The sequence below is a fragment of the Cryptomeria japonica genome, chromosome 11 (genome assembly GCF_030272615.1).
Source record: "Cryptomeria japonica chromosome 11, Sugi_1.0, whole genome shotgun sequence".
NCBI lineage: Eukaryota > Viridiplantae > Streptophyta > Pinopsida > Cupressales > Cupressaceae > Cryptomeria > Cryptomeria japonica.
In genome coordinates, this window is record NC_081415.1 from 32,738,705 (window position 1) to 32,757,846 (window position 19,142).

Sequence of the window (19,142 nt, forward strand, 5' to 3'; positions counted from 1 at the left end):
AATGGGGACCCCACTAGTCATTTTGCTTAGTTTTGTTTTAGTTTGGCAGTAATTTTAATCTTTTAGCCTTTGAGGAAGGTTTTGTTGTGTCTTGTCATGTCTAGGAGTGAACTTTTATCAATCCATGATGTGACTTAGAATGCAAAGGCTCATCTTTGCATGGGTATGCTCAATTCAAGAATTCCAAGTCCAAGAATAAAGACTGAAAGTGCAATCCACCATCCGGCCTAGGAAAATTCCTTGCTTAAGATTAGAAATGTGCAATTGTTCCAAGAAATCAAAATTCTATTTGTCCAAATTCAAGACAGAGGGTGTCATCAAGGAAGTCCAAGTCCGGAATCCATAGATAGGCGACCTTCAAAATGAGGAAATGTAGAGAAAAATCATGAGGAAATTCACAAAAAATTGCTTGTCAAAAGTTGTAAAATGTTGTCAAAAAAGTTATAAAAAATGCAAAATGTTGTTAGGACAAGTTGTCAGAAAATTTGAAATTTTGGAAATGCTAAGTGCGAAAAAATGAGAGAATTTCAAGGATGGGATATCTTGATAAGGAAAAGGTTGGATTTTCTGACCTTGACAGGTTAGGAAAACAAGGAAAATTTTCTGAAATATCCTTGACTAAGTGCAATTTTCAAAGTTCAAATCCTTGCAAAATCCTTGTTTGAAGTATGGAATTCAAAGATGCAAAATTCCATGATTCAGATGAGGAATTCCTAAATCGAGGTTTAAAATCCTAATGTGAAGTATGGCATTCAAGGTTTAAATGCAACATCCATGTTGGAGATGTGGAATTTTAAAATTAAAAAACAAAATCCAAGGTTCAAACATGGATTCACACTCAAGTCCAAATTTTTCCATAGCAATTCATGGAATTCCTTGGCATATTCACCATAGTGTTCACAAATCCTTGCACAACTTACAAGTGCACTTGGAAAAATCCTTGTCCACCTATTTTTAGTGCCCTCTAGTCCAGAACTCACCCTCATTTGCACCCTCAAGTCCAGAACTAAACCTTGACAACCCCTCAAACACAATTAGTAGTCCAGAACTACCCCTCAATCCCACCCTCTTGTCTAGGAATAAGGTCTAAATGTGCTCAACTTGCGCTTACATGCATGCAAAGGCAGACTTGAATTAAACCCGTTCACAAACATGTAAAGGCAAGAAAAAACATGTGGAACAAACAAAATATTAATAAAATCGGCTTGCATGATCAAAATGTGTGATGAAGAGGAGAGTTTAGGCAATAAACCTGATGTTTAAGGCCACACAAAACGTGTGAACTAGGGTAAAGTTCGCAAGTGCAGGTCTAGGGCAGAGTTTGCTAAGGATTAATTGCACAATTGCTTGGAGAAATATCAGCCCTTGCCTTATACTTATATACATTCAAGCAAGGAAAATGCTTACTAGCCGACTTGAGGAAAAAGAGCAAAGAAAAAGAAAAACCAGGGGTTAGACTTAGCCAGTTTGACATGAGATAATCCAAATTTGAAAACAAATACAAAATTTCACCTAGGTCGGCCTAATCAACGGTTTCCAACATCATTCAAAAACAAAATCAGGCGAATTTAAGAGCAGAATTTAGGCATTTCAAGAATCAAGGGCAGATTTGGTGTGAACTCCAGTAGAATAAAGAGTGAGATCAGATTACAAAGGGGTCAAACAAGAGGAAAGGGCGAATTCAACAAGTAAAGCCGCCAAGAGCCAAATCATATCACCATTGTTGAACAAATATTATAACGATTTGTCTTTTAGGGATCTTCAATGTAAACCAAGAATGCAGGAAGTTGAAACTTTCATTATCATACCTTAATCCTCTTGCATTTCACTTAAGACTTTTAGGAATTGACATGAGGTTTCATTCATAATCCTAATCCAAAGTGATTTCTATTTGTCTTCTCATGATTGTTGCAATGTTATAGAATGATGAAGGGATGTTTCAACAACAGCATGATGAAGATCAAAAATTTAGGGAATGATTGCAAGGATTGATGCAAGGAAGCGCATGGAACAAGGAAAAGAGACTTCACAATGCAAGAGAGCAGACTTTTCAAGATAATGGAATCCAAGCTGAACACTTCAAACAAGCTGAGTACAATGACTTTAGATTTTCCTTGGAAATCCAAGATCAAGGTGGAGGATTCAACAAGATCAATGTAAGACAACATCAAGATGGACAAGCACAAGACTCTACAACAAGGAGCTAAAAGTCAAAAAAGTGAAGAAGAATTACTATGTAGATGAAGAACATTCAAAGGGATGATGCGATTTGGAAATATGAACCATCACAAGCAGTCAAAAGACCATATAATGTTGAGTATCAAGACATATTGATAGAGATGCAAAGATTTCTTTGTGATGAAGGAGGAAGTTTGCAAGATGTACATGCTGAGGTGGCATCCACTCATCATCAACCAATCAAACAATGGCAAGTCAGCAAGTCCAGATTCATTGAATCTGACTCATCAACAAGTGGATATGTGATGCATTGAATGTAGTGTCATTATCTACTCCATGTAAATTATGCCATTGAGGGTATGTTAATTTTCATTGGTCCTTTTCCTCAAAAGGATCTGTATTCAAATCTTGTATTTTTCTCATTGAATGATATTAAATGTATGGAGGTATTAGTTGTAACTACCTCACTTTATTGTTTCTTTGAATTATCTTGGCCATCGATTTAGAATCAATCTGGGCCCTTCATTTGTAATTGAGAGGTCTATATAAGGCTTGCTCTTCTCATTTGTAAAGGTTAAGAGATTAGAAGTTCATAGCAAGAAGCAACAGTAGTAGTAGTAGTAGGAGGAGGAGGAGGAGATCAAAAATTGTTGCCAAAACTTTCGAATTTGATACATAATTTTCAATGAAGATATGGTGGATCTTTGTGTGTTGTTTCAATATTTTGCATGGTTTCTACTTCTCAAATTTTAGTTGAAGTTCATTGATTTGGAGCACACCTTTACATGCGGCAGATTGCTATTTGGAGACTTAAGTTATTTCATATTTATAGACAAAGTGATTGCAAAATTATGCCAGGACTTTTAAAAGCCATTGACAAGTTTGAATCAAATCCAGCAACTACAGCACTAATCAGAGATCAATGTTGGAAATACAAGAGAGCAAAAGGGATGTTTAGAATGTTGACAGCCAAATATAACATGGTACGAATTGATGTACCTAGTTATAAATGATGGATGACCTGTGGAGGACAAACTGCTGAGTTACAACACTTTGCTATTCAAATATTGAGTCAGGGAGCAAGTTCATCAGCTTGAGAGGAACTGGAGTTTCTTTGACCACATCCATTCCAAAAAAAGGAATAAGTTGTCTGAAGAATTGGGAGATCTTATCTACATTTGCAACAATTTAAATTTGTTCATGAACAAATTAGCGAATGACTCTTCTTGACAATAAAAAATTCCTGAAGACATAACAATGCTAGTTGCAGATGAGCGGGACTTTTTAGATGAAGAATTTAGTAGTGATATGGATGATGATGCTACATCAACTCAGCCAAGTGCTCTTGATAGCTTGGAGCTTTTTTGAAGTTCTGAAGTCTTGACTCTTATTGTACCTTTTTGACAAAAAAACATCTTCGCAATTGTGATTTCACATGTTTCTTATGCTTTATGTTTTATAAATGTGTCATCTTTTCATAATGATTTCAAATCTACTTAGTGATGTTAAACTATTTTGTTAGTTTTGTGGATATATTACTTATATTTAAAAAAAAAAAATTATGTGGGGCAAATTTAATGCCGATTTTTTTTTTTGTTGAGTGTATTGCCCTTTCCAAACCTCATCTGAATCTTATTATTGCTGAACTCGAACTCAAATTCAAACCTCGTGACTAAGGACCTAGGTGTACCCGACTTACCTAGGTAGCACCTTGGGCATGCCCAAGGTGTTTTGGAGCTTGGACCTGAATCCAAACATGTTTAGGCCAGGTGCAGAGGTTCAGTTCTGCATACTTGGTAACATAGCTTTTCCCATTGTTCCTATCCAATTCTCAACTATTTTTGTGACAATGCCTGGTCAAGTCCCCTTACAGCAGGATATTTTCATTGTGTGAGATGACTTGATGTTAATGTAGATTAGATTTCTTAGTAGATTAAACAGAGGTATCTTTTAATTTTATTATCTCACAATTGATGATCTCACTAACCTATGAATTTTGCAGGTTGCAGCAAGTATGAAGGGAGATGGTATGTTCACAGAGAATATTGATTTCCTAAGTTTTAATAATGCTTCAAGTGCTGCTGATTATAACACAACTATCGCTGTGTTTAGAATAAGATTGATCTTCTAAGATTTGCACTGATTGATTTCGGTACACTCTCCATCGATCTGCTTGTGAATCATATATATTAAATGGGGAGGCACATCGATGGATAGACATGTCATCACACGTGTGAAGGCATGTCTCTCCACCGATATGTCTGTCCATTTAATATTACCAATACTGATTCATAATCGGTGGCATTAGCAAACCGTTTGTTATTATAAACTAATACCGATTCATAATCGGTGGCATTAACAATCCGTTTACAATCCGTTTGCAATGACAATATCGATTCATAATCGGTGGTTAACTATTCAGCTAACACAACCGATTCACAATCAGTATGTTAAACTGAAAATCAGTTAATCAATATACATTATCGATTTAGATAAATCGATACACATTATCGATTTATGGTGAAGAGGATAGCCGATACACTTTATCGATAGGAAGTGGATCATACATGATCACCGATTTTATACTAGGGAGATGACAATCGATATATGATCATCCATTAGATCATTTAATCAGATTTGGTTTATTCATGAAAAGAATATGTATGTATATTAATATACATAGTAATAATAAACTCAATGATTATTACTATGTATATTGGTATACATATATGAAGTATTCTAATGATGTAAGTTTTATTCATGATCAAATTTATCTGACCGAAGCTATCATCTTTAACACTTGACACTATCAACAAGGCTTCTCTTCAAGATGTTGTTGACAGAAACTTCATAGTTTGGGTCTCCAATCTATCTCTATTCAAATTTCAACTGCAGCCAAGTTTGCCCCATCCTAGTATGGAATTTATATGAATGGGATACCATTCAGTCATTCCTAAGGAAGCACTTATAACTTAAAAAGCCACGTTTTCTGCCCTATTTATGCTCTCCAAGGTCCAACTTTCAATAGAAAAACATTCAGAATATGCTCACAAGGTCACTATCCTTGTTTGCTAGAAATACTTTGTAATAATTGAAAAAGTTATCTGAGTTTTATGCACCTGTTTATCTTTTGTTTTCTGCTAGCATTTCCACTGGATCTTGGTCAATCTAACCCTTCAGATGGAGATCAACACATTAAAGCCAATCTCTTCTCTCTTTGTTTTGCTGGTTATCAAGGAGTGCCAAGACCCATTCAATATCAAACCACAGCCAATGAGGTATACAATCTTTATCTACCTCTGTCAATATTGTACATTCTTTATAGTTAGATCTATTTTGAGGAGCTGTATACAGACTCCATAGAAAGGATACTAATTATCCCTATCCTTACCAGTAAGTGATTGTGAAAAATCTAATGAAACAATGTTTTTGTGCAACAATAGAAATAGGAATTGATCTTATAAGAGAAGCCAGTTGAATAAGAGCATTTGGTCTTATTATGAGGATCTTAACATGTGGAATTGGTTAAACCAATTATGCAAATGCCTGATGCTCTCCTGTCAATATCATAAGTCATCTCCTTTCTTTCACTTTTTGAAATGAGTCAGTACCCTTAATATAATCTTACTCGTCATTTTCATCATGATTGCATGTCCATGAGTTGAAAACTTCTGATGTGGTTCAAGAGCATATTCCTAGGATCAAACCCCCTGAAAGGTTCTCTTGGCAAAGCATGAGAGGCTAAGTCCATAGACTCTTTTATGGCATGGACAAAATTTGACAAGGTAAGTGCCCCACATTGATAGGATAATTAGGACTCATCTTTCTTTCAAGCTAACTGTTTGGAAAACAATAGTTTTCAAGAACAACCTATCAGGGACATAAAATGGTAAGAGTAGGCAGGTGAATGGTGACATCAACCAAACAAATGAAAAAAAGAAACTACCCAAGAACCTATCTTCTACGGAATGAAAGGTATTCACAACATCAGAAGAAAATCTTGGTGGACAGTTCTGTCCTCTTTTTTTCAGCAATGAGAAAAGGAAATGATTGGAAATAATGGTCTAGTGCCTTTAGAACTTGGTTTTACATGACACTTGCCAATAAGCATTGATAGGGGAAGACCTTATAGACTATTTTAACCCAAGGACAGGAAATTTGTTGTATGCACAAACTACATCCAACAGGAAATAAATCATAAGAAAATTGTCTCTGGTCCAGTGGAGTTTCCTTGAACTTAGAAAAGTGTGTTGCCTTACAATCTTAACAAAGACAAAAAACTAGCAATTGCCAAATTGCCTACATGCGCTCCAGTAGATTTACTCTGAAATCATGAATGCCTTTGCATTGCAAATTACAGCACATAGATGAAAAGGACCGTGATTTTGGTAAAGAGTAAATTCTTTCATTGCTTTTCATTTTAATTGAATGACATGTATTGAGGCCTGAGCATCAACCTATTTTTCAATTAAATATGATATTATTTAATCTTAAAGTAATTTATACTAATTATATTTATAAGCATGGTGTTTTCTCTTTTACAATTAAATTAAGATGCATGCTTTTTGGGAAAAAATTAATGTTGATATTGTTTTACTCATTGTATTCATTGTCATCAAATCTGGTTTCTTTTGTAAATAAGTTTCTGAATTGTTATTCGAATGTCAAAAGTTTCCTTTTTCAATGGTTTAGATGGTGTACTGTGTTTTATTAAAGTGCTCTTTCTTTATGTTTTAGTCTTGCCTTTCTGTAGAGTCAATGGAAGCTTTGGAATAGTGTTCAGGTATATTAGCTATAAATTGCTGACCGTTCCTTTTCTTTAATAGGTAAACCTATGTCACCTGTGGCTTTTAAGACACATGCTGGTCATGGTGCCAACCGGAAGTGGACAAATTCAATCTGGATTCTTATGAAGCATAAAAAGGTTCAATTATCAAAGGTTGAAATACTAGAACCGTACTGTCAGAAGTACAAAGAAATCCAGAACATGGAGAAAAGTAATTTAGAAAATATAAGCAATTCTTCCCACGCAGACACATCAAATCATGGTATGGAAGTCAATGAGAAGCCAAGGCTGAGGCCGAGGAAAAGAGACAACAGCAATAATGCTGTTGGCAATGGAAAACAGAAGCGTTCAAAACTCCGATACCATAGGTGGTATTGTAAATGTAATTTTTGTGGAAATTGACGGTAGGCTCTGTTCATAGTATGTTTCATTTTGAATTGGACCTCCAAAATTTACATTACAGCAGGCTTACTTACCCGAGCCTTTGTGATTGCCACTTCTGTATTTGGAATAATTAAGATCAATATTTAAACTACAAAAGTAGGTTTATCTTTAACTACAATGGCAGAAGGGGGTTGTAATGTAGAGATTGTATAACAAAAACTCACATTTACATAAGGACATGTCTGCTCCCCAAAAAAGCCAAATTCCCAAAATCAGGGCATCCCTAGGTTGCAGGAATGGGGCTGAGGAAAAAAAGTTGCCACCCCTACCTACCACCACCACCACCACCAAAGTGAGGATGTTTCCAGGAGGCCCTATAAAAGTAGGAAATGTCTCTAAAACATCTTGTTTGTTGGGGATCCCCCAACATCTGGAAACTGGTTATGCAGTCAATTATTCAGCAAGTTATATAATGGGCACATCTCCCAATGCACCTTTTGTCCTTTATATAACTTGCTAAATAGTTGGCTGATAGCCTCTTCTCAACATCTCTGAATAGCCCAAGTGACTTTGAGAAGTCCCTTGATTATATTGGAGCTCTATGAAATCCTAATGGCTTAGACAACATTATGAGTCAATTTTTTCTTTTTAAAAATGTTCAATAAAAAGTCCAAATTATTAATCCTATCCCTAAAGTATTAAGGAGCCTCACCCACGCCCCAAACTCTAACTTTTATTTATTTATAAATATTCAAGCATCCACCCTCAATCCAAATCAACCTAACACTTTGTCATTGCATTGTGCAAGAATAAGAGGAAGAGAAAGAATTCAATTGTCTTAATCAATCCTTTATTTGAAACATTCATCAAGCATCACAAGTTTTTAAATTTTTAGCATTATTTTTACTCTGAAAAATAAATTTTACTATTATTATTTTATTTTTTTTGGAAAGAGACAATGGCTTTATTGAAATGCCTTCTTTAATAACAGTCATTGATTTTCTACTTAAATATTTGACCATGATAATCATTAATCCATATTTTAGGAAAAAAGAGATTACTAGTAGAATATTACTAATTTGATATCACAACAACTAAATTTGGCCTCTACATTGGAGAGGCTTAAAACAAGTATTGGTTCTTATATTGAAAATATAAATAATGCTTGATTTTGGGCTATTTCCTTTGAAATTATTATTTAGTTTATCAGTTATGTACAATTTAATTTTTTTGTAATGTTATTAGATTTTATTTTATATATATGATTAAAAAAAATGTAAATGAATCTGTAAATATTTTTGAAAATGCTTAAAATTTAAGTAGCATACTTATATTTTAAAAAATCTATGTAAAATACGTTGATAGATATCATTCTCGAAAGGACTTGAGACCTTATTTAATTGAACTTAAATTTTTAAATACCTAAGAAAAAATATCAAGACACTTTTACAAAACCATATAATTAAAATTAAGGCATGTCTAAACAAACTATAACACGAGCAAAAGTGGAGACTTTTTTAAGTAAAGGTAATTATGAAAGTCACTATTATAAAAAAAAAATAGTTAATTGAAACTAAAGCATTTCTAAAGTTAAAATATATTGCATTTAACTAAAATAAATATTGCCAAATGCGTAGTTATACTATTATCTTAAAAAGAGTGTTTATTGCATGTAGTTTTGTGAGTAACTTAACCAACAAAATCTTGATGAAATTTAAGAATTTAATTTTTTTTTTACATCATTTCAAGTCTTCAAATTACAACAATTGAATCCCCCAAATAATTTTATAAGAACTCTAAGCCATCCAATCATTGTTTTAAATCTAGAAAAAAAAAGAATTAAATGAATTCATTGAATACTTTAAATAGACAAAAGCTAATACCATTCTATAATGTGATGCAGACCTCGAAAGAGGAACATGCAACGATCTTTTTTTTTGGAAACTAATGGTGATCTAAATCCCTAATTAAAAAGATTTGTATTTGAGAATTGAAATTTCAATGTTATAAATTAAAATTTAAATTATAACATTATTCGACCATGTTTATTATCATTTGAATATTTGATTTAACTTTAATATGGAATTTTATACATTACATGAATTTCTAAACTTGAATTTTAATGTCATTTATAATTAAACTTGTAGAAATCGTGAATCAACCATATGGGTAGTTGCAAGCACATGTTACTAAGAAAATATACAAAATTTGTTTACAAAAAACAATTCAAAATTTGCGTGTGACTTAACCAAAAGGTGAAGGAATCTTTGGTAGAAAAAAACTCTAGTAAAATTTAAGGAAAATATACATGAAATGTATACAAAATGAAGTAAATCCATGCCAAAACCGAACATGTCATGCTCAACAGCTAATGAAAAATCAATCCGCATAAATAGAATAAATGAGAAAAATGTGAAAGTGTTAGAATTTGAAAATATGAATAACCCATAATACCTAGTGCAAATGAATAGAAGTAAAATTGTGAACGTAAATGTTACAACATCAAAATAACAACACAAAGTTACTCTCCAAGAGAGAAATGCTAGTGTTGCAAAAGAAAAATAGTATTAGGAGAATGCAAAATAAAATAGCTATAGAATGCAATTACAAAATAATAGAATGGAATAGAATAACAAGCCTACCTAGGACGTGAGTATATATAGGAAATGAGAGAGGGGAAAAGTGGAAAATACGACCAATGGAAAGATTCTACCACAATAGCCTAAAATAAGAAAGTGTAACTCTCGTGGAATAGGCCAACGCTTTGCATCCACTCACACTAATACTCACTTTATTAATCCTAATCAAGCTTAATTATAAGTCTATGGAAAACCTAGAAATGGGAAAATAAATAACCAACTAAGAAATAAAAACCTACTCTAACACCATGCCCTTAAGTGCAACAGGTGGGCGAAAAGATGATGGGTCCCAACAAATTAGGCCATATTAGGTACCCAATTACAAGAAGTTTCTCTCGCACCCGCCCTCCCCAGACCCAAAGAGAAGTAGACCCCTAAAGACAAAAGAGAAGCCTCTTCCCCTGCACTCCCTTGCCACCCTCCCTCTCGCTTCCCCAAAGTGTAGATTCAATTGTGGATGCTCAAAATCGGATGTAGAAGATGGTCCACAATCGTCAAAAAACATTCCTCCCCTTGGCAAGAAACAATACAAACTATGTATGCTTGATATCTCCCCATTCCTTTTAGGAATGTGTAGGTAGAAAACTCAAAATGTGTGATACCCCTAAACTTTGCTTAGTGGTCTCCATGTTGATGCTAAAAACTATCATAATCAAATCCAGTGTTCTAGACAACACTATTGAATATGACTTTCTAGAATCTCCCAGGTAGAACATAATCCAATGACTCAAGTATCTCCTCTGTGTTAGTGTAGGTTTTTTATATTTATTTTTCCTACACATTGTTAAGCATACTTAGGTTATATTGGGATGGTTTATATGAGGACACGTGGCATAGTTCTACATTTACATGTGTCATTCACGCCCACATTTGGGTGATTGAATGCCACACCCTCTTTTGGACTCATTTGCCACCTCTCCATAACCATTGTTTGTCCCTACTTGAGTTGGTTTGCCACATGTTTGGCATTTTCAAAGTAGGCACAACTCCCACCTAATTTGGTTATTTGGGAGTTATTATCCTCTTGGAATTATGTGCCCACATTTTTCTATATAATTAGCACTCATTTCTCCCTTATGAGCAAGGATAACTTTAAGAAACCACCCCTCAGGCAACTGTGTAAAATCTTGGCGAATTGGACTTTATTTTCGGGGGGAAATTTTCATATCGATGGCAAAAAAAAAAATTTAAATGGGAAAAAATATTATTTTGTATTGGCGATTTTTTTCTAGGGTACGATAATTCCATAAATTTCTGGCGAATAATACCTTGTTCTATGGGGAAATATTTATTGTGGGAGGCGAATAATTTTTGTTAAAAGGAACAAATATATAATTGTATGAGCGAAAATTTTTACTCCGAAGGAAAAATTATTTAAATGTATTGGCGATTTTTATCCACCGTTTGAAAATTATTTAAATTTATTGGCGAATATTTTGTTATTTATGGAAAAATATATAATTTATTGGCAATTTCATGAATTCATTGCCATTAATAGACAAGGCACATCACATCACATCACATAAATTCATAATACAATGAGTTCGGACTCTGCACGATGTATCAATAAGTGCGGCCTCTTTGACACGTGAAGGGTGACACATACCTAAAATCTATCAATGATTTTAAACCGTTCGATGATCGTAGATCAATGGCTGAAGTTTTATTTCGGCCCAATTTTCTGAAGAGAACATAGCTCACCAGAAAGTGCCCGGAATGGAATTGGATTCAATAGACACGTATCAAATGTCACGAATCATGATCGATAATTTCATTAATTTAATATATATCTATTCACTTAAGACAATCCACTCCGTCCCCACGACTTCCAATGTGATACTTGCCAATTTGGTACTGGTTCATAGCTGTTTCCATTTTCGCACAATAGTGCATTTATGGGAAAGATTTGCAGAGATACGAAAGATTTAAAAAAAATTATAGCAGTTAATACGATTAAAGAAGTAATTATTACAATCAAGAGCTTCAACAATTTATATACGATCTCTGCTTCTTTTATCTTCAATTAGCCTTTGCCATTTGGTAGATAAATCGTCAGAGCTTCAGCTCATGGTATTTTAGGTTTATAGGCTCAGATTGTTTAATTTGTTAATCTGTTTTCTCAAGATGGACACTCCCATCCGCTTGAGAAACATTTCTGTAGAGGACCAAAGGGCCTTTCTGGGCTCCATTAGAGACCCAACCCTCGAATCGGTCTGCAATGAGGTTGGGTCGTTCACCAATGAGGTTGTGCGGATGGTGTTGGCTAGAGAGTTTCTGCGAAACGAAAATAGGTACCGTGTTAACACAAACATTACATCCCGCTTCTTAGCATCTCTTCTGGACCTGGGAGGAGACAAGGTGGATATGCTAACGCTGTTGAGGAAGGTTTTTAAGGAAGACTTCCTTGGAGACGACATTACTCTTGTCGTCCTTGTAGAAGTAGGGGTGGGGATCCCTTGGGCGAGTGAATTATCCAAGCTTCTCCTCCCTGACCAAGCAGTGTCAATGGCCAAGCAATCGTTTCTCCTAAACCTGAATGCGGAGCAGCTGACGCGTCACAAAAAATGGGCGCGGATTGGCAGGGACTTCCTCCAGAAATGGTTCCTCCTGGACCACTTTCCAAACTACATGTGACTTGAAGAATTCTCTCAGCTTATGCTGTCTGAAGAATTCTACATGGAAGGAGGGCCAGATTCTTAGGGCAAAATTGTAAACAATTCCACTACCTATGCCCTAGCCCTGCCCCCATGTAGTTTTTTTTTTCCTATGTCCTTGAACCCTAACAGGCTGAGTGACAGTGGCTCACTCATTTTGGCTTTTAAGTTTTGGGGGGACTCAAGTCTCAGACGAAAAAAATTGTAAATTTCAAAAGCATAAATATTAATGATAATTTTTCAAATTCCAGTTTGTTTCAGTTGGCCTCTTACAGTCTTATGGATATAAAAATGCTTTCTATGATTCTATTTCATTTTTGTTAATTAATTTCTTTCAAATGCTTTTTGTATATGAACTACGTTATTTCAATTATTTGTTAAACAATGGAAATAAATTTAATACTGTGATCTTTTTTATGTAATGCTATAACAAAAAAATCAGTTCGTTCCATTAGTTATTTGTACATTGAATATGGTTGATTATAATTTTATAAATATATAGTCATTCAAAATACAAAATTTCAAAAGTTTCAAGATACAAAAGTTTATCGGTAAAGGTTTTTTCTTTCTATTAATTCAAAAGTTTCAAGATACAAAACTTGTAGCCATTCATGCATAAACGCAGACAGAGAGAAAACCATACTGCCCACAGCTTATAACAAGCAGACAAAAAAACCAATTCATTGCCGATAGGCCGCTCACTCAGTCTCACTATCTCCCTAGGTCACCTCCTCCCAGTCCCTTCCCTCCTCGGAGGTCAATGCTTTGGCTTTCCCTTTTGCCGCTTCAGCTTTCATTTTTGGAATGTAGTTTAGGCACCCGAAGTCGAGGTCGCCCTCCAAGCTTGCCAGTAGCTGTATGGCCCTTCCTTCTTGAACCCTATCTCTCAATTCCCTACCAACCTCCATCCTTGCCACCACATGCAAAGCCTTTAGGACTTCATCCACCCTAGTTAATTTCACAAAGAGTTTCATCGCTTCCCACCCCACTCGAGCATGTTCACGACACTGGTATTTGATTTCATCCTCTGGGCCATGAATAAAAGGAAGTAATTCGTCCTGGTCATCCCCTTCCTTAATTCGAATGCCAACTCCTGGCACCGCCCACTCCAAGATTGAATCCAGGTTAACCAAAAAATCCCCATCAATCAATTTGACCAATGTGAGTTTTACCTTTTCCACCTCTGGTTCGAATTCACAGGCCCACGCCAGAATCAGAGAGTAAACCTCCATGTTAGTTCAATACCAGTGATAGATATGTGCCACCTCCTCCGCAAGCATCAGTCGAGTTGCCGCCCACAACTTCTCCTCCTTAAACTTGAACAGTCCTTGCAATCGTTTATCAGATACTTTGCCCAAAAAGGGCACCAACTTCTTGTCTGTTCGAAGTGTGAAATTGGCCTCCATGGTCACCTACAATTTCAAAAGCACTTCCTGCAAAAAATATTTTACAGAAGCCACGATTCTATGAACTACAGATTTGTTCTGCTTCAAAGCAAAAACTGGAAGCTACGATTCTACGAACTACAGATTTGTTCTGCTTCAAAGCAAAAACTGGTACACAGATCATAAGGTAATAAATTTTGCCTTCGTCTTAACTCTTATAGGTCAGGTAATGAATGTGCACGATAAGGCATTAATGCCATGAGATTAAGAAAAAGATTTCCTGCCATCCTCCCCTTCTTACGTTCGTGTGACATGCCGCAGACAACTCCTTCTGCAATAATTAATCGCCACTTTGGCATTTGTACTTTCCAAATTTGTTCGCCTTAACAGGTTGAGGACTGCACATTTTTTTTAAAATTAATACACTAAATTTATGTTGAACTTTTATATATATTTTTAAACTATTTTTTAAAATTATATATCGTAAACATATTTTCAAAGAATTTTGTTAAACTTTAAATTAATATTTTAGATTTAATATTGAATGTTTTCTTTTTTATATTAAACTTTTACCTTTCAAATTGTATATCAAAATTTATATTTTTATTTAGTTATTTGTTTTATTCTAGTATCTAAGTTTCATGTTTTATACTATTTTTTAATTTCAAATTTTTACAAATAATATTAACATTATATTTAATAGTTATCTCAAACTATTGCACATCTTTAATTACAAATAATATTAACATTATATTTAATAGCTATCTCAAACTATTGCAGTTTGCACATCTTTAAAATTTAAATGTCTCTTATTATGGGACCGATGACATCTGACAACACTCAAGTTCTCAATAGGTATCATTTGTTAGAGTAATTGGGTCTTTACTTGATTAATTAAACAATATTTGTTTAATTCTTTAAGTTACCAATTATCTTTTTACACTTGAGCTAACATTAGGTGCATATTAATTAATTATTTTATTAATTATTATGTGCAAGCCTAGGGTTTTCCCTTTTTAGGGTTTATTGACCTATTAGAGGTTATTTTTTCTTTTCATTGTATTATCTTTTCATAATACATTTTTGGTGAATTGGAGCTCTCATCTTTTGAGAATATTTTTCCTATGTTTTATGTGTTCTTCAGATTATTGCTTCCTTGCTTCTCCTTGTAACAGGTTATTCGGCTTGCAGAAGATCTTCAGGCTACTGTGGGGTTGTATTTCTCAACTCCAATATGGTATTAGAGCTCAGATCTGCAGCTATCTATTCCTGTTTTTGAGAATTTTGCATTGGAAGCAGATCTGGAGTTTCAGGCTTTTTTGTGTGCTTAGGGTTAAGGTTTTTTTTTTTCTGAGCACTTTGGGCCTAAACGGACCTCACCATCGTGCTCAGAAGGCCCAAAAACCCCTATAGTCATATCAAATTTGTCCATTTTTGACTCCTGAGCACCTGACTGTTTTTTTTTCTCTCAACCAGGCCATACGACTCTGGCACACAAATCGAGAAGAAAAATTCAAAAAAAATTTTTGCCTTTTTACGGCATGCAGGCCGGAATTTTGATTTTTTGAGAAAAAAATCTCAAAAATACAAACAAATCAAAAAAGGAGGGCGAAGAAAAAAAAAATTGTTTTTAGGTTTGTGGGTATTGCAGGGTACCGGACCTGACATCCGGTCGTCGTACGATGCCTGCGGATCTATCAGGCCCACCCCACCGGCCCCCGCCGGCCCTCCGGCCCCCGTCGCCGGCTACCCCACCGACCCCCCCGCCGGCCCGACCCCTGCCGGCATTGCCTTCCGGCCCCCGCTGGCTTCTCTCTGCGGCTCGCTGATTGCTCAGCTCTTGCTCCGCCCGACTGCACCGCTCAGCCCCCGCTCCGCCCAACTACTCCACCCAGCTTCTCTGCTCCACCCGGCTGTGCCGCTCGGCTGCTCCACTCCTCCTCGGTGCACCACCAACGCACCACCGGAGCCAGGCTTCTCCACCGGAGCACCTCCCTTTAGCTTTTTTGAGGAGGGGTTGGTTTTTTGGCTCTATCTTGCGCATCTGGAGTCGGATTTTGACAAACAAATAGGCGTCAGAAAGGTGATTCTGAGCCGGACCTCGTGGTGGTGGATTTTTTTTCCTGATTCTATTGTTTGACTATACTTTTTACCAGTCAAACTCGGGCTTCTTTTTTGCACTTCTAGGGTCGTAGAATGGGCAAACAGACTCTTTTTTTAAAAACGAATAGGCGTTGGAAAGCTCTCGCCATGCTCTATTTATATTTTTGATAATTTTTTCCTCATAATATTCATCAGGTACATGAGATATTAGTTTGAAGTTTTTTTGCTTATGCACTACTTCTCATTACTATGTACTAGGGTTTGGGTTTCTCTATTGTGGGGGGGTGTTTTTTTTCTCGCTTTCTGTCATTTATATTAGAAATCATGAACACCTAAACTCTCAAAACAAACAAACCCTTCTGCATCTTCTGTCTATTCTAAAATATCACATAATAAAAAAAACCACCAAGCAGGTGCAGGTGCAGAGTTTTTTTTGTTCTCATGGCAGATCCTTCAGTTGAGTTGTTGACTTCACACAACTATCACACCTGGAAGCCCTGCATCATGAGGCTTCTTAGGGAATGAGGGTTGTGGTCTTCTTTGGATGAGGTTCAGCCAGTACTGCAACGTCCTTATGAGATTCTTATGCACAGAAACAAGCTGGATAAGGCCATGGGTTTGCTCTCTTTGCATGTCTCCGATAGTCTTCTATTTCACCTTGATGAGTTGCTTACTCCTCGAGATATGTGGTTGAAGTTTGATTCTCTCTTCGGGAGGGTCAATAAGATTTAGGCATTACAGATTGAGGCAGAGTTGGTTTCTTTGTCACCTGATTCCTTTCCCACTATTGAGGATTTTTTGAACAAATTCAAGGCTACTAGATCTGTTCTTCAAGGATTTGGAAAGATCAAGATGGATACAGAGTGCATTCATTTGATTCTTTCGAAGCTTCAGGGTCACTTTTAGTTTTTTGCCTCTTCTTTCTACTCCACCATGGATGACTTGGGTGCTCGTTTCAACATGCCTACCTTTGATGTCTTTTGTGAGCAATTGTCTCGTGAGCAGTCTCATCTTTCTCAGCTAGATACGCTCTCAGGCTCCAAGAACAAAGCATTGGTTGCTCAGTCCTCTAAGGAGAAGGAGAAACATAAGTAGAAACCAAAGCCCAAGAAGAATTTTGCAGGCAGTGAGTCTTCCTCCAAGCCACCTCCTAAGTCTGATTCTAAACCTCCATTTGCTCCCAAGCAAGGGAAATCTTCATAGTCTGGTGAGTCTTCCTCCAAGACTAAGAAGAAATCAGGAGACACTTGCAGTTTTTGTGGCAAGGAAGGACATCCAGTTTCTAGGTGTTGGAAACGATTAGAGGCTTTAGAGGAAGCCATGCAACAGCATCACATTTCCTCACTTCAAGCGTCTTCTCCTTCCATAGGGAAAAGTCATGCTCTCACTGTTAGAGCTTCGACCTATGGGTCCACATGGATTCTAGATTCTAGTGTTTCTCACCATATGACTCACACTCAGCAGATGGTTACCTCTCTTGCCTCTTGTGGTATTTCACAGATTGCAGTGGGTGACTCGGTTCAGGTTCTATTTCATTGGATGGGGGTACTCTGCAGGATGTTCTGGTTGTCCCTGACATCTCGATGAACCTCCTGTCCATCTATTAGATTTGTCACTCTGGCTCTAGTAAGACAGTTGAGTTCTCACCACATGATGTGGTTATTCGGGACCTCCATGACTCTGATTTAGTTGTTGCTACTGGGAGTGTTGACATTGCATCTCGTATGTACAGATTTGATGGATTTGAGCACTCTGAGGGTGCAGGTTTTTCTCTTATAGCACATGCAGATTCCGTGAGTAAGCTTTGGCATGAGCACTTGGGCCATGTCAATTATAAATATCTTCAGTAGATTAGTACACAAGCACTTGTTCTTGGGCTCCCACAAATTTCCTGCACTGATGGTGTTTGTCATGGTTGTGTGCTTGGCAAGCATCACAGAGATCCCTTTCTGAAGGGAAGAGTCTCTCGTGCTTTGGCACCCTTGGAGTTGATTCACAGTGACCTCATGTCATTTCCCACTCCTTTTTTAGGGACCAAGTATGTACTCACTTTCATTGATGACTTCTCCAGACGCACATGGGTGTACTTTCTTAAGTACAAGTCTAATGTCTTTGATTCCTTTCGAGTCTTCAAGACATTTGTAGAGAAGTAGTCTGGCTGTTCTATTCGGCAGATACATATAGATAATGGGGGGGAGTATGTGAATCAGGCTTTCAGAGATTTTTGCACTGAGCATGGTTTACAGCATCAGTTTACTGTTCCCTACACCCCTTAGCAGAATGGTGTCGCTGAATGCAAGAACAAAACTTTACGGGAGATGGCAAATTGTATGATTCAGTCCAGGTCCATGGATTCATCTTTTTGGGCTGAGGCAGTCAATTGTGCCAACTATATTCAGAATCGGATGCCTCATAAAGTTATTCGACATATGACTCCTGAGGAGGCTTGGTCTCATGACAAGCCTGCTGTTTTCTTTTTCAGAGTATTTGGTAGTAAGGCATGGGCTTTTATTCCTGATGCTCAGAGGCAAGCCATGGAGCGGAAGAGTTGACCACTCATTTTTGTTGGCTACTATGAGGATGTTAAGGCGTACAGGTTGTTTGATCCTGATTCCAGAGAGGTCCTGTTTCGACGGGATGTTCAGTTTGATGAGTGCCTTCCCACAGTGGATACCTCGACTCCAGTGTCTACTCCTCTGCCTACTCTGACCACTGCACCCCTTCAGGATCTTTTTGAGGATGATTCCGATGATGGTGTTGATGCTCCACCATCCCCACCTCCACCCACTCCACCTCAGATGCCCAAGTGGGCTCGTCTTACTGTTGAGGCGGCAGGTCCTATGGTCGGTGATCCTTCAGATACTCGTCGCACTCGTTCTTATACTGTGGGTTCTAGTCTTTTGAGTCATGCTATTTCAGATGATCCTCAAAAGTTTTCAGAGGTGACAGGTCACCCTGAGTGGGATTGTGCTATGGAGGAGGACTATTCTTCTTTGATGAGGAATCATACTTG

At 36.7% G+C, this 19,142-nt stretch overlaps 1 protein-coding gene across 2 annotated transcripts in view; it reads left to right on the forward strand.

Moving 5' to 3' along the window:
- The window catches only part of LOC131031359 (uncharacterized), a 131,872-nt gene extending 124,357 nt beyond the window's left edge, over positions 1-7,515 (forward strand). Inside the window, exon 4 of one of the 2 annotated variants that reach the window (XM_057962455.2) lies at positions 7,005-7,515. In XM_057962455.2, coding sequence (XP_057818438.2) covers positions 7,005-7,366 — 362 coding nt within the window. In that variant the 3' untranslated portion in view covers positions 7,367-7,515. The remainder of the gene's footprint in view (positions 1-7,004) is intronic. The other variant, XM_059214116.1, reaches the window with a different exon arrangement.
- The last annotated feature ends 11,627 nt before the right edge of the window (positions 7,516-19,142 follow it).